Consider the following 24,366-nt stretch of genomic DNA (forward strand, 5'->3'; position numbering starts at 1 on the left):
GTTATAAATAATTTTACATTTTTTAGAAGAAGAAAACACAGACTATTTTATAATTGATTTAAGGCTAAAAATAAATATTATTATATATCTTGTAGTAAAAATAGAAAAAGATGCAAAGAGACAAAAAGATTCAGAGTGTAATTTCATCAATATTTTATTTCAAAGTTGTTGTACAGTTGATAATTTGATAACAGGCTTTGAATTTCATCTTTGAGAGGGCAAGGCCATTTTCACTCTGCAAAGGGGCAACAAAAGTCAGGACCTCCTTGTATATCCAGGTCTGTGACATTTAATATAATTTTTGGACACTGGACACTATTGGTAATAATACTATCATAAAACCTTTTTTGATTACGAGTATTGGGGAGAGGTTGGTGAGAAACAGCTCCCTCTGAAGTGACGTAGTTTTCGAGAGAGAAGTAATTTTCCACGAATTCAATTTCGAGACCTCAGATATCTAAACGCACACAACTTTGTGTGACCTTGGTGCGACAATGGTGCTTTTTCTTTCATTAATATCTCGCAACTTCGACAACCGATTGAGCTGAAATTTTCTCAGGTTTGTTATTTTATGCCTATGTTGAGATACACAAGCTGTGAAGACTGGTCTTTGACAATTACCAATAGTGTCCAGCACCTTTAATCATATTTGGGGTAAAAACACACAGAGCGGAAGTGTAGCCTTCATCACACTCTGCGTGCTGGAAAAAACGCACTTGTGTTAAAATGATATAGCATTGATTACATGTAACAAGAGACAGACATCATACAAGTGGACTTTTCTTTAATTAAAGGCAGTGGACAATATTGGTAATTACCCAAAATAGTTGTTAGCATAAAAACTTACTTGGGTAACGAGCAATGGAGAGCTGTTGATAGTATAAAACATTGTGAGAAACGGCTCCTTCTGAAGTAGTGTAGTTTTTGAGAAAGAAGTAATTTTTCACTGAAATATTTGAACTAATTTTGAGACCTCACAAGTGAGGTTCACGAAATCAAGCATCTAAAAGCACAAACTTGTGCAAGTTTGTGAGGCATGGTGTTTTGTCTTGCATTATTCTCTCGCAACTTTGACGACTAATTTCAAATTTTAACAGGTTCGCACCAAGTGCGAAGAATGGACTTTGACATGTACCAATATGTCCAGTACCTTTAACCAAACAATAAAAGATGCATCGCCTCATTTGAAAACTATCAGTCACATAACACATGCAAATGAGTAATTTAATCAAAGTCTGTTGTGAATTCCCAAAGGATTTGCTGACAACTTCAATATGCCCCAATTTGTGTAAACACCAAAACAAGAATAAATTGATCAGAGGAAGAAAAAACAACATGAAACCAATTGTGGGAAATCACACAAATAGTTATCAAGTTTGTTGTGCAATTTTGAATAAATACAAGTTTTAAATAAAACAATTACATATAATCCATACAACTGTGTCTAATTCATGGGTTAACTAATAATCAAACTAATAATCGCAAATGGATAAATGGGCTTGATAAGGCTGTACCTGAATTGGTGACAACAGCTATGGCCAAGACTGTTGCTAAGGACGCCCTTACTTCAACACTTATTTGTTGATTTTAATTAGTTTTTTCAAATGTATGTGATGCCTTTTTTATTTGATGACCTTTTGATAATTAAGGATGTGATATTACAATTAGTGACCCCCATTGCGCTGAGCCGACGATTTTGCTTCCGATAGCAAAAAGGTCAATTATATTGTAGGACAACAAATTAAAACTTATACAAATGCTGGTATTCTTCAATTCCTAATTCAGTGAGACACAACTTTCAATTCGTTCACTTTCAAACTTTTATGTTCAAAATGGAAGCATCTAATAATCTATAATTCTAAATGGAAACAATTAAATTAACGGCCTCATTATTTGAGTTAATTTATTACATATCTAATCTATTTTACATCAATATACAACAGTTGTTCTTATGGGGTAGAAGTTGGTTTTTGTTTAAAGGGTACTTTTTGTAGGACACAATACCCAATGTCCACAGATTTACATCGAACTCACACAATTTGAAAATGATGATGGTAAAAAGCTTCCCTGAAAATTGCTGAGGTGCTGTAGTTTATGAAAAATTAGTAACAAAAATAATTGTCGTCTCTATAAAATGTATTTTCGTGTCATTGATTTACTCATTTCTCAAAACTACAGCACCTAAGCTAGTAATATTTTAAGGTACGCTTTCTACTATCACTATCTTCAAAGGGTGCAAGTTTAATGTAAATCTGTGGACATTGTGTTTTGTGATACAAAAAGTACCCAAACCTGACCACACGTGGCCAGTAGTATGGTTACAATTCACCATATCTTTAATTATGCGTGCGTAAGGGGTGAGATGCTAGCTGGTTTGACAAATAGATAGTAGCGAGGTTTAGCTGCACATTACGCGAGCAAACATGTGAACATGTGAACAAATTGTATTGTTTTTAGGTGACGCCACCACTTTGGGCTTATTTCATGCTCATGTACGCAGCTGTGCGCACGTACAAACCCGACGTGAAAATGTTAATGGCAACTTCACGTATGCAAAAACAAGTGAGATTTTAACTACAGAATTTGCAATCACGTTGCTCGCGGAACGTGCAGCTCAACCTCCCGATTTTATTGCTTCACCTTCATTAAAAAAATGACGTGGCTGTCACAATTAACAACAAAACAAAGTCCAAACAATGGGAGAACAAAGAGAATCCTCAATTATTTTGTATTTTCATTTTTTAAATATGTTTTGAGAGATCACCTTGCATCAGAAGGCCGTATGACGACTTCAAGGTGAGCGCTACACTTAATTGATTAGGGCAATCAACCCAAATTAACTGCCACCAGGGGAACATTGCCACTTACTCCTGGGGCTGAAACAGGGTTACCCCCTTCGCAGTCCGTAAGGATGTAAGCATGGGTATCATCCACAAAGAGCCTGGCTTAAAGAACAGACTTTGACCAATCTTTTAAAATTACAAGTTCATTTATTCATTTTTTTTTTTCAAAAAAAAAAAAAAAAACACAAACACAAACACGACACCATGGTAGTCGTAAAACATGCAAACACAGATTCATTCTGGAGAGTCTGTCCATCATGGTGGGGAAAAAAAATAGCCTAATCCTATTCTACTCCAGATGATCCAACAGATAGTCTGTGGTTTATCAGGTGAGAGGGTTGTGGCTACCGTCACCTACTAAGACTATGCGATTTCCTGAGAGGCGAATGCAGTTTCTGGTGGCTTGGTAGATCATCGAAGTAGGGGTGATCCAAAGCGTCTGCTAGCGTCAGCCTCTTGGCAGGGTCATACTCCAGCATGAGTTCGATCAAGTCAAACAGCAAACGATGCTCTTCAGAGTTTCGTGATCGTATGTAATGGTGGAGGGGTTTGCAGTTCTCGCGGACATAACGCCCCGAGGAGCTGTTCTTGTCCCAGTCCACACAGTTGCGGTAGAAGTACTTCTGCTTCCTGTGGAACAAGAACGGCAGTTATTTTAAGGCACCGGACACTATAGCTACTAAAACAAAACAGACACTTTTTGCATAAGAATTCACTTGGTTACGAGCATTGTACAAAACATAGTGAAAAAATGGCTCCCTCTTATAAAGTATTGTAGTGTTCGAGAAATTCCTAGTTCATAGATCGAAACAACATTGAATTTTTATTGGGCAGGTATCAATTTTTCAGAAGCTCGCCTTTCGTCAAGGCCTTTGTGGATTAACCGAATCAAACTCATAAATAACTCATTGGCACAGGATCGTTAAGGCCTCATTTGCTGCAGGCCTGATACTTCAAAGAGGCCACAAAGGCGAGCGCCTCCATGCCACCTTGTTGCCTTTGAAATGCTCCAGTAGAAATTAACAACTTCCTCATAGGGTGCTCTTTACCAATAGAAGATGCCTTGCCTGCCCTTGCCCTTTCAAAACGAAGCGTACACACCTGTTGTTCATACAGGGTTTTACACTCACAATATGAGAAACTTCCAGTGTTTGTTTAGTGTGTGGTCTGGACCAGTTTCATATAGCTGCTTACGCACAAAAGGTATCTAAGCGTAACAAAATTAGGCTTACCACAACAACCATGTCAAAAGTACCACTTGTGGCTGGTATCCTGCTCATTTCTACTTGGCAGAAAATTTGTAAGCAATGTTTTCTGCTTAAAGACACTTGACACCATTGGTAATTGTCAAAAACCAGTCTTCTCACTTGGTGTATCTCAACATACACATAAAAAAAAAAACCTGTGAAAAGTTGAGCTCGAAGTACTTTGAGCTCAATCAGTCGTCGAAGTCGTGAGATAAAAAACACACTTGTCACACAAGTAGTTGTGTGCTTTCAGATCCTTGATTTCATGACCTCAAATTCTTAATCTGAGGTCTTGAAATCAAACTTGTGGAAAATTACTTCTTTCTCGAAAACTACATTACTTCAGAGGGAGCCATTTCTCACAATGCTTTATACTATCAACCTCTCCCCATTACTTATTACCAAGAAAGGTTGTATGCTAATAAATATTTTGATCAATTACCAATTGTGTCCACTGCCTTAAAGGCACCTTTATAAAATTGGGCCCAAGTTCCTGGTCAAGATACTGAAGTGGAAAACAAGATAATGATCAAAAGTAAAAACATTTCATATTTCTTACCTAGTTTTCTTGATCATAGTTGATGGCATTGGACCTAGAATGACCTCCATCATCGATAGATGCTCTCTGTTGTCATGAGTCTAAGAAAAAACAACAAAGGGGTCACAATTATTCTTGAACAAATTTACTATTATTCATATTATTATTTTTGTTTATTCGGCATAACAAAATGAACAAGACAAAATACAGAAATAACAAAACTAAACAGCAAAGACAATTAGCCTGGAAAATTTCAATTAAATTTTGTTTATTTTACAAAATACGTCACCAAATAAAAAGTCAAAGACTAAAGGAATTTAGTTTACAATTAAATAACATTATGAAGTAGATAAAAAATATGTTATTAAGTAAAATAATATTAAGTAACGTAATATTTAAAAGATTACTTGAGTGAAGAGATACAGACAAACAGGAATTGTCAAAGCAACTTTAGAAAAATAAATAAACAAAAAACTGATGGACACAAAATTACAGAGGGAAAAAAAATCAAGTACAAAACGAGAAACTGTGTTAACATTTCCTTTATTTTTTTCTGATTAGAATCAGTGAGAAAAAAGAAAAAAAAGTTAAACGGTTCACTGGAAGTCATAAGTTCCGTTCAACTATTTAATAAAAAAAAAATTGACAGCTGTAGTTTGTTTAGGTCTGGACCACTTACCTGGAACAGTGTAAACCCTGTGTAAAGTTCAAATATAATAGCACCAATGCTCCATACATCACAGGCCTGATCCCATCCCAGTTCTGTTGACAAATACATAATGATAACAATAATAATAACGAAGACATTTGTAAAGTGGCTTACGCAAAAGCCTAAACAGAAAAACAAAATAAACAATGAGTGAAAGATACAAATTTCAAATAAGAAGAATACAAATAAACAGCTTCAAGCAAATGAGTAAAGAACAAGCCAGGTGAATATGCAAAAAAATTGCTTGAGTACCGGTAATAATATTATTTAAATTGCACATACACTATGCAGGTTACGCAGCTTTCAATTTAGAAAACTAATCAATATTTGTCTTAAGAATCTCCTTAACTCCTGAATGACGCCTTCTTTTGGTTTCAAAGGACACGATGCCTTGAATGGAGCAAGTCGGTCTTTGAAAAGTGTTTGAAACCATTTGAAATGCATATGGTTAGGTTAGAAAGACTGTTTTAAAAGTTGAACAAAATGATTCACACGAATATGCCTCGAAATTGCGTAGTTTTCCTTTTATTTTGCGAACTAACACGGTCAGCCATTTTGAGTTTACAACATATAAGGAAAACTATAGAATTTCGAGGCATTTTTGTGTGGATCATTATATTTTACTTTTAAAACATCTGTCCAACTGCATACAAATGCTGTCCATAGACCAACTCGCCTGATCCAAGCTATGTGTCCCCAAGTTAATCAACATATCTTTACCTAGTAATACTTCCAATGCTCTGTAGTGCCTAGTAGAGACAATAGTGCTATGATGTTCATGCTCGAATGTCGCTGACCCAAAGTCAATCAGACGGATATCTGAACACCTTACCGTCTTCTCATCCCGTTTCTGTATAAAGAACAATGTGGATGCTTACTGGGGAGGAATTACCCTGCTTTGGGGGGAAGATCAAATCTGCAATAGAACTCCGCAGAACAAGAAGGGTCTGACACAAAACACTATGTACACAGTTTACAAGTTTTGAGAAGAGATTTGAATGTTGTGGTACAAAGACAAGATCTAATATTAAGTGGTAGAGAGTTCCAGATGCGTGGCGCAGCTGAAGAAAAAGACCTGTCTCCCCATGAGTGGCGAGACTTGGGTTCAATGAGAAGAAGTATGGGAAAATGATGATAGTAATAATAATAAGACATTTGTAAAGCGCCTAATGCAAAAGCCTCTAAGCGCATTAAAGAAACAATAAAATAAACAATTAGAGAAAGATACAAGATACAAATAGGCAAATTACAAAAAAGAAGCTTTAAACAAATGAGTTTTCAACGAGGACTTAAAACATTGTAAAGTATTAGTTTCCCATAAAATATTGCTTGCTAAGGTGCTGTAGTTTTTTGAGAAATGAGTAAAACAAGTAATTTACCCCACTACAAACGAAAATTATTGTAGCATGTAAATTTTATTTTTGTGAAATTTTGCGACGTTAAAAGGAAAATCTTGCAATTTCGAGGCAAGTTTGAGTGGATCATTATATTCTACTTTTAAATTATCTATCAAACCATTTGCATTTCATAACAAAGGGCTTCAAATGCTTTTCAAAGATCAACTCAGATCCAAGGCAACGTATTCCTTTAAGGACACAAGTATCGCAACAGGGACTCGAACCCAAACTCTGCTGATCAGAAACAACAGAGTTGAATTCGGTGCTCTTAACTGCTCGGCCACAACACTTCCACAATAAAGCTATAAAGCAATTTGAGACACAATAACTCACAATGAGAATAGCTGTGCTTGAACCTGTTCTTATTACATACCTTTGATGGGTTATAGTGGATGTCATAGTCGGAGCTGACAAACAGGATGTTCTCTGGTTTGAGGTCAGTATGGGCTAGCTTCATATCATGCATGACTACGGACAGAACAAACAGCATTCATTCAAAACTTACTTTTTCAGAAAGATAGATTATTGATGTTATGAATTCTGAGACCCAATTTTGAGCACCTTAAAAGGGTTTAAAAAGGTGCTTCAGCGCATACAGTAGCCACAGCCACGAACACGCATACAGTAGCCACAGCCACGAACACGCATACAGTAGCCACAGCCACGAACACGCATACAGTAGCCACAGCCACGAACACGCATACAGTAGCCACAGCCACGAACACGCATACAGTAGCCACAGCCACGAACACGCATACAGTAGCCACAGCCACGAACACGCATACAGTAGCCACAGCCACGAACACGCATACAGTAGCCACGGCCACAAACACCGCGACGAACCCTTCTCTTTTCGATAAGTGCATTGGGTTCTTTTACATGGGACCAACAGCTTTACGTCCCATTCGAAGGACAAAGCAATGACTGGGGGACTCGATCCCACACTCATCTCATCAGAAAAACCAGTGTTTGAATTCCCTGCTCTTAACCGCTCGGCCACAACACTTCCACTTGCAGTGACTACATTGACCAATAAAACTACTTGGTGGACTCTTAGTGTTTCATAAAAATATACAATGTAGACAAAATTACAATATCATAAAAGCACTTACATCATAACAGGCACTTTAAGGGCCAAGTCTGAGGTGATGGTTTAGTCATGTCTCCCTATGGCTTATACTCACATTTGACTGCATAGCATAACTGGTACGCCATGTGTCGGACTTGGTCAATTGGATATGGAAGATAGTTGTTATCCTTCTGCAAAATAACAAAAACAAAAACAAAAGTTACCACAGAATCTTGTGCGAAAGGCAAAATAACCAACTGATCGTTAAGGATTTGCGTACATTTTGTAACATAAAACACAATGTCCACAGATTTACATTAAATTTAAACCGTTTAAAGATAATGATGGTAGAAAGCGTCCCTTTAAATATTACTAGCTGAGATGCAAGCTTCCCTTTAAATATTACTAGATGAGGCGCTGCAGTTTGTGAGAAATGCGTTGACAATGTCACAAAAATACCTTTTACATGCTATTTGCAACTTGTTTTACTCATTTCTCAAAAACTACAGCGCCACAACAAGTAATATTTTAAGGGAAGCTTTCTACCATCATTATTTTCAAACTGTGTGAGCTCAATGACCAAGAAGTAATTGACTTACATGTACCTGCAATTGTTTTGTTATTTACTTATTTGCATAATGGAATATTAAAATATTTCTGTTATCTTATGTAATCAGCTTCGATCAAATAAAAGAAATTTAAAAATAAATTTTAATTATAATTTAATTTTACGGAAAATAACAGAATTGTTTAGATTTTAAGAGCGATGGTTTTTGTAATTTAATAATAATAATGGAAACTTTTATAGCGTAGAATCCGCCGCAAGCGGCGCTCATGGCGTTGCTCTACAAAAGAACAACCAACAAGCAATGAAAGTAGCAATACACCTTTTATGGGGTAAACCAAGCAGGTAGAATGCATCTCAAAGCTCTACTGTTGTGCGGACTTACCAGGAAATCGAATACACTGAGACCAAGTACCTCAAAGGCTAGACACATGTGACCATGATAGTCAAACCAGTCTAGCATACACACACATAAACTGCAATAGAATCAGACAAAAAAAGGTAATCATTACCAATGAAATGCCAACAAAGACTGCCAAAAGCAGCCGTTTAAAGATGGGTTTATGGGGTTTTCACTGACTTTCTCCCCTAATTGTACTGTTACAATGCATTAAATATAATAATTTGGGAAGCTAATCATCCTTACTTGCAGCTAAGAGCTGAATTGCAAAAGACACGGCTACAATGTACGGGAAGCAGGCATGCAAGGGCGCCCTGACAGGCAGACACATCAACCGATCAGACCACGAAGCACAGCCAGAGATTAAAAGTGTTTGTTTTTTCCCAAGGGAGGAAAACCGGATGGTCTCGAAAACCCTTGTGGCACAGCATAGAACCAACGCACAACTCAACTCACATATGGCCCTGGCCGGGAATCGAACCGGGTCACCTTGGTGAGAAGTAGTGCTGGGCGAATAGTGAAATTTTGATATTCGGATACCGCTGGCCAACTATCCGAAATTAACCGGATATTCGAATAGTTTTTCTCGCCGCTAGAGGGTGCTATTTAAAAAAAATAAAAAAATAAAATATTAAAAATATTTGTTTTTTGCCGCTAGAGGGCGCTGTTCGTTTGTGAATGAGATCGTATGGGCGGATTGATATTAGTTTTACACAGTGTCACTCGATTCATTCATAAAAATAACCAGATCTAATTTAAAGATGGCAATTTGCTTTTTCTTTTGATTGTGATTGACTCTACGTGAAGGAAAACTTTCGTAATCTTTGAACAAATTACGTCAGAAATGTCATTGTTTTAACTCTTCACGGAGGTGAGCATAGTTAAATACTTAATTTATGCTGTTTTATGCTGTCATAATAGAAGTTTCTTAAGGATTCAGACAAAACATTCCTATCAGTTGTTGCCCGACGTCTGCGGATATTCGGATATTAAAAGAATATCCGGTTACTTGGTTGTAATTACAGAACTATCCGGTTTATAAATAGGTATTCGCGCCCTATGCGGATATCCGGTTAAGAAACAAAAGGCATTCGCGGTTACGGATAGGAAAACCTATTCGCCATTAACCGAATATTCGAATAATTCGCCCAGGCCTAGTGAGAAGCAAGCGCTTAACGCACAAGCCAACCATCCCCCCCAAATTATTAGTACATATGCAAAATGTAAAACAAATTCGTTTTACATAGGTTCCAGCTTCTTTTTACAAAAGCAGTGGAGAGAGATTTTGCCATGATGGTCTTAATGTTAGTCAGAGGGATGTCTGGGTGTCTTTTGGACACCCCTTTAAATTCGGACACCCTGTTTTACCTATCATTTTCACATGTAAATATATTGTAAGTGAACAATTTGGACACCCAGTTTTTAAATTTCCAACAATTTTTGACACCCTTGTACCAAATCCTTACTAATAAATAATTACACAGCATTTTTAAAGGCGCACTGAATCTGATTTTTTAAAAAGGCGCCGGTCAAGATGGAAAAGAGGGAATTCTCAAGTGGTAGGGAAAACAAGTGTGAACAGAAGAGTGAGACCTTGTTGTTTCCTTAAAGACCTGCTTGAACGAAAACGTCAAGTCGTGAACTTTGCTGAATTCCACTTAAAATGTTTTCGATGAATAAGGAAATCAAGTCATATGATTATAAATAGGTTTCAATTGTGTAAAAAAACTATCATTTTGTATGCCCTTGTCCAGAGCTTTTCTGCGAGATTTGCGAAAAGCCCCGTTACGTAATCACTCTCAAAACGTCATAAGTAGATAAAGCCGCTTTGTTGCAGCGTGGATGTATAACAAAGCAAACTCCCACAAATGACGTCAGCGGCATTGTCCTTTGATGCCCGCTCTCAACAGCAGAAGTGTTTTTAGTTTTTCAAAAAACCTTTAGGTAGGGGCCTGATTTTTTAATCGATAATTACGAAAAGTTCAGAAGTATACACATATCAAAATTACATTAAAATGGTGAACAAGTGCATTATAAACAAGTAAAAATACCATTTCTGTTGAAAACATTCCGCTCAGGTAGCTGTTTAAGGTTTTCAGGAAGTGAATTCCAGAGCCTGGGTGCTGTAATGGAAAACCCCTGTCCCTGTTGCTGGCTAGACGAGACTGTGAACAAGGAGCATGTTGCTGGTGATTCTAAGACCTGGCCTTGTAGTACAAGGAGTTAACAGGTTTTGAATGTAGAGTGGAACTGAACCTTGGAATGCCTTGAAAGTGAGGATTGTTATTTTGAAGTGGATGCGTTGTTTGATGGGAAGCCAATGTAGATTATAGAGGATGTACTAAAATCTTGGCCAGGGTTGTCCCCTTATAAACCAGAGTAAAGCTACTTACCTCTTGCCGTCAGGATCTCTGCTTAGTAACTTAGTTAAAACATTAATCTCCAGCTTAGCTGCTTCGGTGTATTTCTCAATGTTCTTGATGACCTTCAAGGCAATGTGGTTATTACCCCTGTGGGATTAGACAATGGAAAGATAGGATGTAACTATTCACTGATGTTAGAGTAAGACTAGGGATACATGTAAGCTTGAAGGGTCTATGTCCACAAATTTACATCAAACTGACACGTTTTGAAGATAACGATTGCAGAAAGCTTCCCTGAAAAAATTACCTGCTGAGGTGTTGTAGTTTTTGAGGAATGAGTAAAACAAGTCACCAAAATAGTTTTTGTCTTAGTGAGACAAAAATAATTTCAGCATGTAAAACAGATTTACCATAACTGTTTTTCTCATTTCTCAAAAACTACAGGACCTCAGCAAGTAATATTTTAAGAGAATATTTTGTCCATGGCTTTATAAAAGAAAAGCTAAGTATCAGGCCTAAAAAATAACCTGCGGCACCCACAGCACTTGGCGTGGTGCCATTTACTGTGATGCCCTTTGCAAAGTTCCAATACAAATTTAACATTTCCTCGTAGAGTGTCTGCCCCCTTACCAAAGGAAAACTGATGCGCCCCTCCAAGAGCGAAGGGAAAGGCCTGAATGAGGAACTACTTCTAAGATGGGAATAAAGAAAAGAGAAAAAGAGGAGGAAATCAAGATGGAAAGGCCTGAATGAGGAACTACTTCTAAGATGGGAATAAAGAAAAGAGGAAAAGAGGAGGAAATCAAGGTGTGACTCACTCTGATTGCATATCCTTGCACTCAATCACCTTCCCGAAGGTTCCTTCTCCGAGCGTTCCAATAACTTCATCTAAATAATCAAACATGAGGGACGGAGACAAAAAGGCAAATCGTCCGGCATTAGAATGTTTCTTCAACCTAGTGAACAATGATGCATAAGTTTAACATGTAAGATCGAAAAGCAGAAAACACCTCAAAAATGGACAGTAAAGCGGTAGGACACAGTGGGATGGGGATGGCAACATTTTTATTGAACCACTTAGTGGAAAATGAGTTTGATTTTCATTAACCATGTAACGCTAAGCAGCTCTACAAAAATGTGCACAGAATGCGAATTTTAAAGACCACAACCGAAGATAATGCAAACTATTAAAAGGCACTTTGGAAACAAGATATTCTGCAATTTGTTTTTTCCTTCAAGACACTATAAGACACACACTGTATCTGTGTTGAATTGAACCAAGTTTAACACTTCCTGTTTTGCGAAATAAAAAAACATTCCATGGATATTCCTTTGTGTCATTTTAGGTATAGAATGTGGAATGTCAATAGATCAGGTTACAAAACAAGAGGCCATTTTAATACTTTGCATCGTTGCTGAACAATGATGAAATATAAAAACCGACTACACAGTGTATTTATATGAGTTAAACACAAAGAGGAAAAGCTTGAACTTGCTTTAAAAAAATTTAGTTTAAACTATCTGCAATTTTTAAAATGTTGACAGCATATATCTGACAACTGTGAGTAAGAAAACTGTCTTGTTGAAATTTGGCCACAATTAAAAAATAACTGGAACACACACAAACACACACAATTCAGTTAGGGGTAATATATATGTAAAAAATTAATGGGATGTCTAATAATAAATAAAAAAATTCTTTATAAAAAAAAAGAGAATAACAAAAAAGCCTTGAATGGTTATTGCATAGTTGTTATTTGTACGTGTCTGTCGTGAGCGTTTGTTGACAATTGTAAACAGGAGATTATAAGGCACTACGTAAAAAAGATTACGGAGCATTTGAGACTGTACATCTTGCTTGAAGGACGTCCCCGGCACGGTACACGAGGTGACCCTCCTCATCATCAATCACGCCTCGACCTTTGACCTCCTCTCTATGACTCCGCCCCTCATCTCTTGTACTCCGCCCTTCTTCTCTACGACTTCTCTGTACAACCCCAAAGCAAAGCAGCGCCACCAATCACATCAGGGCAACCACATCATGTGACACAACAGCAGTCGGAGTCGACGGGACGCAGCAGACAGCAACGAGGTTGAGGATGGTGTTGATGGAATGGACAGATGTTCGATCGGCAATAGATTCGTAGTTGGTACCACAGGTTGTTTTCGTGTTATGCGCCCGACAAACGGGGTGGTTGTGGTGGTACATAATATAAGAAATAAGACAAGGATGCAAAACGGCACACAAAATCTTGGTCAATCCAATGATTATGTGTAGGATCAGACAAAAAATATCACAGGGAGAGATGTAAAAAAATAAATTGTATAATAAAAAATCAAAATCAAAGTCCATTCTCGTGGCTAGCCATATCAGTAAACTAATGCTGAAGTTTGCAACTGAAATGCCATTTTTTCCCTCTAGTTTTAAGTACATTTCCACATGTGACCACAGATGGGTGGCAGTAATATTTTAAGGGGTATTTAATACTTGAGAACATAATAATTTCAGGAGTTTGAAGGAAAATAAATGCTGTGGCAAATTTAGAAATTCGTCTAAGAATGGCAACAACAACAAAATTGCTTTCTCTCTGACTCCGACTTAGACAACGGGAATCAGTTTCAAGTGAGCACTTGATCGAATGCACTAAGTATAGTCGATTTAAAGCGCCAATCTAGTACATCAACCAGGAAATAATATTACGCTTTATCTCATTTTGGAGAAGATTTCACCAATTGGTGAACAGTTGCCTTGAGACGTAATTGTGAAGATTTGACTCCAATAGGGAAACTTTGGAATGCTAGGTGGCAGCAAACTTACCAGGTAAATTTCCATTGTTAACCTAGTTCTGAGCGCATGCGCACATTACCGAAAACAATGGATTTTACCTGGTACAGGTACCTGCAAGTCTGCTGCCACCAAGCGTCCCAAAAGTCCCCCATTAAAAACATGACATATTTAATAAAGATTTTTAAAAACCCAGCCTGGATTGACTGGATTGGCTCTTTAAATTATAATTTGAATTCCAGGGCAGGCCTTGAATTAACAACAGCAACCCAGGACAACTGCCATGAGTGCTCCTTGCGTTTGACTTAATTCCTAATTTAAGTGCACTTCACCAGGGGGACAGTGCCTTGCCTCTCCAAGACCTGCCCAGGAAATCCACATACATTGTACATAATATTTGAATGCACAATGTCTGTTCTTATATCCTAAGAATTGTAAAAAGCCTAGAAGAAAAATAAACACACGTAGGTTTTTTTAAGGCTGTGCACACCAATGGTATTTTCCCCAACCCAGAAAAAAAACTCTCACTGCTTCACTTGAATGCTTCATACTACTTTTTGAAGAATAGAAGTTAAGTGTTAAGTCATCTTCTTTCAAACACGCAAATGTGTAATTGAAATAAAAAATATAAAATAAAAATAAAAAATAAAAATAAAAGAACAGCTTTGTGAAGTGCTTTTAGTTTACTCCAAAACAAATAACAAAGAGAGATAAAAAATGCCCTGAACAAAAACCAGAGGAAATCAGCGAGTTTAACTGATGCATGTTTGCTTTTTGGGAAGACATTGTGTTTGTAGATTCCCCTCTTTTTTAATGTTCTGTGTTGATTCAAGGAGTAATCAAGGAAAACTAAGATTTTCAATGGTTGAACTTGTTTCATTTATGAGCAAAAACAAAAACTTTTGCGAACTCTTCCAAAAGTGTACACTTCCTTGACAACCTTCAAATCATGCGAGAAAAGCAGTTGGAGCTCAACAACACTTGATTGTTCAAAAGAGCAATTTTTTTCATAAACATGCCAAAATAAATGAAGCAATTATTGTTGTTTAAACAACCAAACATGCTGAGGAACTGTTGAAATTTTTATTTTCTGATTCGATTTTTGTTGAAATCCATCTACTTTTCTTAGTACGAGTCTTTGCCCTAGAAACCAACACTTGAGTTTGCGTTTCTTTGATTTCAATCCAAGAATCATAAATACCATTGAAAAAAATGTGAAAAACCGTTTGAATGTTGACATTTAGATATAAAATTTGAACGCTTTCCGATTGTAGTTCTCAAATCAATCTGGTTTCCATGGAAAAGAAAGTAACATTTATGAATCGCTTAAATCAATTCTTCGTAAGACATTCATTGGGACAATGCTGCATTTAAAACCCAATAAAATCTAAGCTCTTCATAATATGCTACGCTCGTACCTAGTCACAAACATATATCTAATGACAGTCACAGTGGTGAGTCTACGACTGTTTCATGACTTGAAATACTGACCCCTGATGATTTACTGTGCGTGTGATGACGCCTGTGTTTCCTGTGGCGTCTACTCCTCCTATACTCATCACTGCGGTGGTGGTAGTCGCTACTTGGCTCTTCTCTTTCCCGGTGGTAGTAGTAATCTTGCTCGTAGTAGCCGCCGCCGCCGCCCCCTCTGGGTGGGGAATCTCTGTACTCGTATTCGTGGTAGGGGTCGTGGTAGTGTTGTCTTCTCGAACATGAAGTGTAGGAACTTTCCCTCCTCCGTTCCTGGCTGTAAATGTGCAACGGATACAGAAAATTTTTGATCAAATTAACTATAATTTGTGAACTGAAACCACAAAGCTAGAACTAGAAAGTACAAAAATTTTCAAAGCTTTTCAGTAGAGGTCATCTTCTGATGAAGCAACTTAAATGATTTTTTTTTAAAGGTACCATGGGTACATGTGCATTGTACATAAAATTATCACAGGACTGGAAGACAAGGAGGCCATGACCTCTGTTGCCCCTTCTCTTGATTTTGGTGTCCCTTCAAACGTTTCCCAAAATCTTCAAGGTTTTCCAATGGAAGTGCCCTCATACCTGTCCTGTATGCTTCATTTTTGAAAGGGCAAGGTCACCAAGGCATTTCCTGCTTGGTAAAGGCCACCCTATGACTTATGAAGAAATTTTGAATTTCTATTGCAGAGCATTTCAAGGGCACCAAGGCAGAGGGCATGTTTGAAGGCAATTGCCTTTGTTGCCTCAAAGAAGTATCAGGCGCATGGAAGTCCCCTTTGCAGAATGAAAATGGCCTTGCCCTCTCAAATAAGCAATACCAGGCACTCACTGTCACTGTCAGTGCCGTCCAGCATCATCATGATTGTCCAGTCGAAGTCACTGACCGACTGATCATTGACTTTTTACTCTTTAGTGCTTAGGACCAATCAATTGGTAATTGGTGCAGGAAAGTGGATACTTCCTTCAGACTAAAAAACTACAGGGTTCGCTAAATATGTTCACCATTGTTTAAATGCGTAGTGCGTACAGTATCTCGAGAGGTACAATACAGTACTCCCTGAACAGTTTACCAGGGAGAAGTCATTGATGCTGTGTACCATGGGAAAAAGGGTCAACAAGCTTTTGGTCATTGACACACTAGAACTACAGGCCTCGGCCTGTGGTGTGGTGCAATGTAAAGTTTTAGCCCTGATTTTGGCCAGGAACCTCCCAGTATCTACTATTTATGTTAAAGGGAAGGTACACATTTGGTAATTACTCAAAACAAATATTAACTTAAAAACTGACTTGGTAACGAGCATTGGAGAGCTGTTGGTAGTATATAACATTGTGGCAAACGACTCAAGAAAGAGGCATTCAAGATAATCTTCAAACATTTAAAAACAGGAAATACAAATTGCTTACTGCAGACATAGGCAACATTCAAGTTGCAAGAAAAGAGGAAATGGCTGATCACACTTTACTTTTGTACAGTGTTTTTTCGGTTCTCTATGGCTCGTTTTGAAACGAAAAAAGAGGAAATTAGCCGATCAGCTGAAAAATTGCATGCCTGGTACTGTCAACACCCTTAAATAAAAGTGACAGAAAAAGCAGGGTGTGCCAATGTAGAAAGAAAGACATGATACCCCTACGGCGATAATCACTCAACCCATGTATGGTATGACTAGACCATGTTTTTTTCTGAATGATTGCAAAAAATGGACTCTCATTGTTTGCACAGTAGGAATATCCGAGACCCATGACATGATTGAAGCCCATGGCCCACATGAAATGCTTCCCTGCAATTCTTGACAGCCTGGAAGGGGGATATAATCATCATGTGCTTAAACTTCACCAGTGTTAATTGACGTGGCTTGTCCTTCCTGAGAATCAATGGATATACATGTAACCACAATGCTCTCTTCTAGACATACATTGTAGCAAGAATATTCAGAGAGCTGTGACTGATACGGAATGGATGGACTTATGTTATGTACTGAATAGACAAAGACACATGAACCAAAATGATTGAAGCTGTTTGTGAATATTCTACGTGTTCAACTCATGTACAATGCAGGTCTGACATCTGTATTTCATTCTTATAAGGACAAGGCAGACTCTCACAAAAACAAAGAGCCTCTATGGGCAAAAATGTATCTGGAAAATTTTATAAGGTACAGGCCTCTACATTTGGAAAAAGGTGGGGGGGGGGCATTGAATCATAAGGTTGCCTACAAGAAGTATTACATGTATTAGGACTGACAATATACGTACGTACTCGGGTGGCTTCATTATTATCTTGAGTAAGGCAGGCCTGCCATTTCATCTTGAAGGGGCATAAAACGATTTTGAAGAGGGCATTTGCATTTGCAAATTCGGACCTTATGTTTCGTGTTTTAAAGGGCAAAGGCACCAAGGTGTTTTCTCATCGGTAAAGTGCACCGCTACTGGGAAATAATACATTTTGATTGGAACTTTTCAATAGGCACAAAGGCAATGACCAGGGTCAGCAGAGGCTGTTTGCTTTATAAACTGCCTCCTACATGTAGTAACGACTTGAAAATATTCCCAAGTCTTATGAAAGTATTTTGACGGGGCATGAAGGCCATGACCAAGGGGCAACATGGGCCAATATGGTCTTTGTGTAACTTCAGGCCTGCTGCAAAATCATCTGAAGTCTTGGAATCAAAGCAGGATCTATTATTATAACCAACATTGTGTACATGTAGCATGTGTAAGGGAATAATTACATTACAGGTTAAATTTTTGATAGTTTTAAAAATAGCTATGTTTTTGTTTGTTTTCTTCTAACAATTATTATCCGTCTTCAAAACTTAGGAAAGTAAATCCTTTTATATGTTTTCTTACACGCCCGTAAGACTAGTACGAACATCTGTGGGAGACTATAAAAGATGTAAAAACATTAAGCATTTCCCCAATAATACAGTTGAAGATTGCACTTTATGGCATTTGTACACAACCAGTTGAAGCTGTGCCCTGGCCTTGGCACACATTTCAATTCCTTTGTAAAAAAAAAAACAATACACAGGAAAACTAAACCTTCCCTTGCAGGTTTTCTCAAGCCTCAAGAAGTGCTGCTATTATTTGATACAGCAAAGGACAGAGGTCGAGTTTATTGTTCAACCATTATACAGAAATCAAACAATGGTTGCATGTAAAGTAGTTGGCAAACAAAGTGACACTCTGCCAAGGTTTTTTATTTCTGAATTGTTGGGTGTTCGATTCCAAAACATTGGCCTTGAATATGGAAGGACAAGGGCACAGTCCCATTTTTTGAGTGTGGAAAATCTTATAAAATTGATCTGCAGTTTCTCAGCAGAGTGTGATGGCAAGACTCGTTCTTAAAGACACTGGACATTTTTGGTAATTGTCAAAGACCAGTCTTCTCACTAGGTGTATCTCAACATATGCATAAAATAACAACCTGTGAAAATTTGAGCCCAATTGGTCGTTAAAGTTGCGAGATAATGAGGAAAGAAAAAACACAAGTTGTGTGCTTTCAGATGCTTGATTTCAAGACCTCAAAATCTAATTCTGAGGTCTCAAATCTAATTTGCGCAAAATTAAATCTCTCTCGAAAACTACGTCACTTCAGAGGGAGCCGTTTCTCACAATGTTTTATACATCAACCTCTCCCAATTACTTGTTACCAAGTAAGATTCTATGCTAAATAATTATTTTGAGTAACTCCGGTGGTCTTGTTATTATTAATAATCACACCTCACTGAAATTGAAACCGATCAATACAAATATCGTTTCCAAATTAATATCGCGATATTCGATAATATCGTGATATCGCCCAAGCTTAGTGCTAACTGCAAAATTCTGCGCTTACGATAACCATTCTGCGCCTACGTGCAAGCGCTGAATTTCTGCACTAGCTGTGTAAGCGTAGATTGCCTAGCTTTGTGAGTACACAGGTGCAGAAGCAAAAATTTTCCGCTAACCCTTAAAATATGCTTGACATACATGTAAGCACAGAATTCCCTGCTTTTGTAAGCGCCAATTCTGTGCTTATGATAAGCAGAGCCATGAAAATGGGCCCAGATGCCTCAAGACTTCTCCCTGTAACTCCAGGCCTTAAAAGAAGAAGTTGTGATATTGTTTATGAATCTTGTGCAATTTTTAGTATTTCATTATGATGGCGAAGCATGGTTTTTGATGAGCTCATGTACAATGTATTCCTATTCATCTGTTTTCATGAGACTATAAAAACTTACCTGTAAATTACATGACAAGGCGTTTCTCTTCTACATTGAAAAAAAATGTATTAAAAAAAATATTTAAGAGTGTCCTCACATCAACAAATTCTGGAATCTTTGCTCCCCAACATCTTTCAAGTCTTTAGAAGTTTACCTGAAGTGAATAACATTTTTCAAGTACAAGTATCCTTCCGTTTCTTCAAAACCTAACCATATGGGAACTCAAAACCCAAACTGATGGACTCTGATTATCAGTCCGGAGTCCAAAAGGTTTAAAACTTCAAAGCCTTCACTGGATTTTTGCCTCAGACCACTCACTACATGTAGACCGGTTCATACTAAGCTTAGTTCATACTTCCTGCCAATGCAAATGCGATACAAGTTTTGATGTCACAGGGCTGTTTTCACAGCAAATGTTTCGCTGGAATTGAAGCACAAGTCACAGAGCTGTTTTCGTTTTCGCAGCGAATATTTTGCAGGAGTTAAGCACAAGTCAACTGATGCGAATTCTTTGTTGCAAATTTGTGTCGTCAAAATTCCTATCACAGCATTCGTAGGAAGTATGAACCGGGCTGAAGAGTTTACCATACATACCTTCGTGACCTGTATCTATGCGTCCCGTACTCATCACCATAGTAACTCTTGCAGGGCGTGGCCCTCCTCCGTCTGTGCCGATAATGATTTGAGTACCTACTAGTTGAACGTTGTCTGTGATGTGACCGAGGCATCTAAATAATGTTCAAAAAGAATGAGAACCTCAAACTAAATTTGATCATGTTGGATGGGGCAGTTAGTCGCCGAGTTCAACACTTCCCTTTAAACAAATAAGGCATATCTGGATGACTTTGCGTCATAGTGAATCATGAAATGAGTGAAAAGGTGACAATTGTCTTAAGCCGGGGCAACTAGTGCCACTAGTGTCAAAGTTGCAACTAATGATTGCTTAGTCGACTCATGACTACCGTTTTTCAACTAATCTGTTGCTTGTGGCAACAAGACTAATAGGAAATAGTCACGACTACCTGCTTGGTGAACCAATTGGTTTGGTCACGATTATTCACAAAAACATAGTTTACTTTTGAAAAACAATCAGACAGCAGTGACACAATCCTTCAACCCTGTTCACTTTAGCTTGAGTATTACTATGCTGCGGCTGCGGCAAACAATATGGTGTGATGCATCTTGGCAATTTAAAAGTTGCGACTATTTGAGGCGCGACTGGTCGAGTAGTAAATAGCACTAGTCGCCAAGGCCTAATTGTTGTATTTGATACTTTTCCTTCAAAGTTTTGTTGGCGTGAATATCATTTTTTTTTTACCATCATGTCATGTGCATTGCGCACACGTTATTTTGTTTCTCAACTCTTATTTTTACTTGTTTGAAAATCCTGACTATTTATAAATAAAAAACGGCATCATCTTGATTATGAATCACACAATTGAATTTAATATAAAATATTATTATTCAACCCTTTTCTCAGGCAGTGGATAAATTGTTACCAATTGTGAAAAAACAATTCGCCGATAATCCTATTTCAATGGTAACAATTTGTGTCCGGACACTGCGTACCTTTGCCATTTCGTACCCTGGACACGTACGAACGAAGTGACTTTGGACACTTCAGACCTTGGACACTTCGTACCTTCTTACAAGACACCCCACCCCATACCTTCTTACAAGACACTTCGTACCTTCTCACGAGACACTTATTCGGGATTTCTGCATCGTTTATGGCTATTTTGTGCTTTGTGATCGGATGATGAAATAAAAGCTAATCAAACCAATTATTACTATTTTGTTGGGACCAGACCAAGGAGCCATTTTGACGATTGCGTGATTCTTTGACTTTAAAATATTTGAACAAAATATTTGCGGAAGATGTTGTCCTACCGGTAATTAACTTATACAAAACATTAATTTCACATTAAAAATGACACTCACATAACAAATTATTTAAACAAAAATTATAATTCATTAGATATTATTAATTTTTATCTCAATGAACATAAAATTATTGAGGAATACACATTTTAATGAAGGTACGAAGTGACTCCACTGAAGGTACGAAGTGACTCAGCTGATGGTCACTTCGTACTCTGCCCACGTTACAAAGTGACCAATTTGTTTATGGTACGAAGTGTCCCGAAGGTACGAAGTGTCCAGGGTACGAAGAGTGGCAAAGGTACGAAGTGTCCTACATCCAACAAATTGTCAGAAATTTACTGTACGGTCCGACGATAACTATATATTTAAAACAGCGTTTTAGATTTGTTACCGTCATGATTGTTGTTGGTAAAAAGCTAAAAAAATACCACAGCCTGTGTTTAAAATTAATTTAACAAAGTTAAATTAAAATAATGAAGTTTCTAAATAGGCCTACTTTCCTTTACTTACTCGATTATAAAATTATTTTGCTTGATTTTTTTTAGATTTAGTTTAGTTAGGCCATTATTATTTATACTTCATTGCACACAACCAATAACGGCCGAAACACTAAAAACACTGGCTGAACTGGAAAAGTTTCCGTATGGCGCCACCACTTTTTCATTCGATATGAAATAATATAGTATCTAATTTACCTCAAAGAGATATCCCTTTTTTTAAAAATGAGGGGAAAAGTGGTGGCGCCATACGGAAAGTTATCCGCTGAACTCACTGATGTGTGCTTCTGAACAGGTTTTTGTTTTGTCCGTCATTCCACAATCACTCAACAGACTCAATTATTTAGCCACAGACCCAGTCGGACTGACTCTCTCTCTCACTCTGCTCTGGCTGCTATTTCGAACGCTATTTCTAGCCGTGTCTTTTTATTTTTGGAATTGTCTACCTCCATCAATCAACCCTTTTTCCTGTAAATATTTCTCTTGAATCTCAAATGATTTTTCATTCAAGTTATTAATTTCAGAGTACACCGGCAGAATGTTTTGCGTGTCGTCCTCGGGCGCCATTTACATTTCATGCAAATTACAAAGTCTAGACCATATCGCACACAGTACACCGGCTTGCTGTTTTTGTACGACGTAGGCCAGGTCGTAGAGCATCCACGGTATAGAACCGCATAAAAGTCATGCATGTACTTACCGCTGGCGTTGCAGTGAGGAAATTCCTCACTTTGTCGAGAATATACTCCACGGCAGAGGATGAATTAATAACAGGAGTAAAAACGTCAGCGCAGGGCGCTTTGACATCCAAACTTTCACAGTCAAGTTCTGCCGCTTTTGGCATCACCTTTTAGGGTTGTTTTTTGTTTAACGCACAAAAAGATATCTAGGAAAAATGTCACCGGCCAGCAGATTTTAGTGTATGCAGTGTGTAGTGTATGTAACATACGTACATGTACATATGTACATGTACATTACACGTATGCCGTGTACACACGTAACACCAAAGTACTACAAGTACCGTTCAATGCATGCGGACAACTGCGCGCGCGCTGTGTGTAAGTGACTTTGTCAGAGCCTTCTTATGATTGGTCGTAATTCTGACGAAATTAAGGCAATAACTCACTACAGCCAATAGCATGAGGTTTCTTAAAAGCCAACGCGAGCGAAATTTGGCTGTAACGAATTATCAAACACTTGATTGATTTCTCAAAGAATAAACGAAAATATATAACAGACACGATAAAATGTCCCTTGTTCAAATACTGAACACTAAAAACCCTTTTTTTTTATTATTAATTAACCAATGGCAGAGGGAGTAGAATAATTACGGCGTTTTATTTTTCGCCCTTATGTTTCAAGCGGGTAATATTTTCTGTTTCTTTTATCATAGGATCCTTTTAGGCCAGTTTAGCGTCCGGTTAAAAACACAAGGAGGAGGGGCTTTTGATTTTCTTTATTTTAAAGATGGCCCAATCCTTTTTAAAATGTCAAAAATCCATTGTTTCTACTGTTCAAACTCACAACACAAAATTAAACATGCTGAACAGGACATTGAACAAATAATGGCTGTCCTCGCGACAAAAATTGGTGAAAGTTTATTTTCTACGAGACTGTTGAAGTATATCCCTTTTCCGGATTTTTTTTTTTAACAAATATAAACAAAATTAAACAAACATAAACACATAAAAAAAGTTATATAAAGAAAAAGAAAGAAAAAAGGAGGCGGCCTTAAAATTTTAGGGAAGAGGGCGGGGGTAGCTAAACATGTTTATTATTTTACTTGGCCTTAGTTCTGCTATTCAAATGTTGGCTATAAAGTTTTAAAATTAAACAGCCCTTTACTTTATGCAGATTATATTATTATTCCTTTCGATATTAAAAGCAATTATGGGCTTCAACTACCTAAATAGAGAGTTGAATTATACTGTAACAAAATGGAGATTTAGGACAAAGGTTGTTATTTTCAATACATGTAGTCATTTATTTCAGAACGTCGACTTATCCGTTTATCTGATTTCATAAGTGGAATGCATCTTTAAGTAATAAGGATAAAATTTTATGTAGACATATGTTTCTTAAACAGATGCACCATCTAAGAATATGCCCACACTAAGAACAACTGATAAATAACTGATTGACCATTATAATATGTACAAACTTGTTAACAAAAAACATGCAGTTAATAAATTGCATTTAACCACTTCAATTTGGTTCTTTAAAAACATCGACACCTTTGGTAATTGTCAAAGACAAGGGCCCAATTTCACAGAGCTGCTAAGCACCATGTTTTGCTTAGCATGAAATTTCTTCATTGATAAAAACCGGATTCCAACCACTAAAAAAATGCTTGTTACTGCATGTTCAGCTGTTTGCTTATCCTGAAATTCACCT

General features: G+C 37.5%; 1 protein-coding gene across 1 annotated transcript; it reads right to left on the reverse strand.

The window, feature by feature from the left end:
* Window positions 1-3,013: 3,013 nt before the first annotated feature.
* On the reverse strand, window positions 3,014-22,950 carry LOC117300687 (dual specificity protein kinase CLK2-like). Its single transcript, XM_033784417.1, has 13 exons — window positions 22,673-22,950; window positions 20,186-20,319; window positions 15,408-15,663; window positions 12,983-13,118; window positions 11,950-12,019; window positions 11,162-11,278; window positions 8,754-8,844; window positions 7,919-7,994; window positions 7,108-7,202; window positions 6,058-6,187; window positions 5,308-5,390; window positions 4,650-4,729; window positions 3,014-3,473 (listed from the first exon to the last, which is right to left on the reverse strand). The coding sequence occupies exons 1-13, from the start codon at window positions 22,814-22,816 to the stop codon at window positions 3,194-3,196; spliced, it is 1,692 nt and encodes a 563-aa protein (XP_033640308.1). The 5' UTR covers window positions 22,817-22,950; the 3' UTR covers window positions 3,014-3,193.
* Window positions 22,951-24,366: the final 1,416 nt, after the last annotated feature.

Source organism: Asterias rubens, chromosome 16 (assembly GCF_902459465.1).
Source record: "Asterias rubens chromosome 16, eAstRub1.3, whole genome shotgun sequence".
NCBI classification, from domain to species: domain Eukaryota; kingdom Metazoa; phylum Echinodermata; class Asteroidea; order Forcipulatida; family Asteriidae; genus Asterias; species Asterias rubens.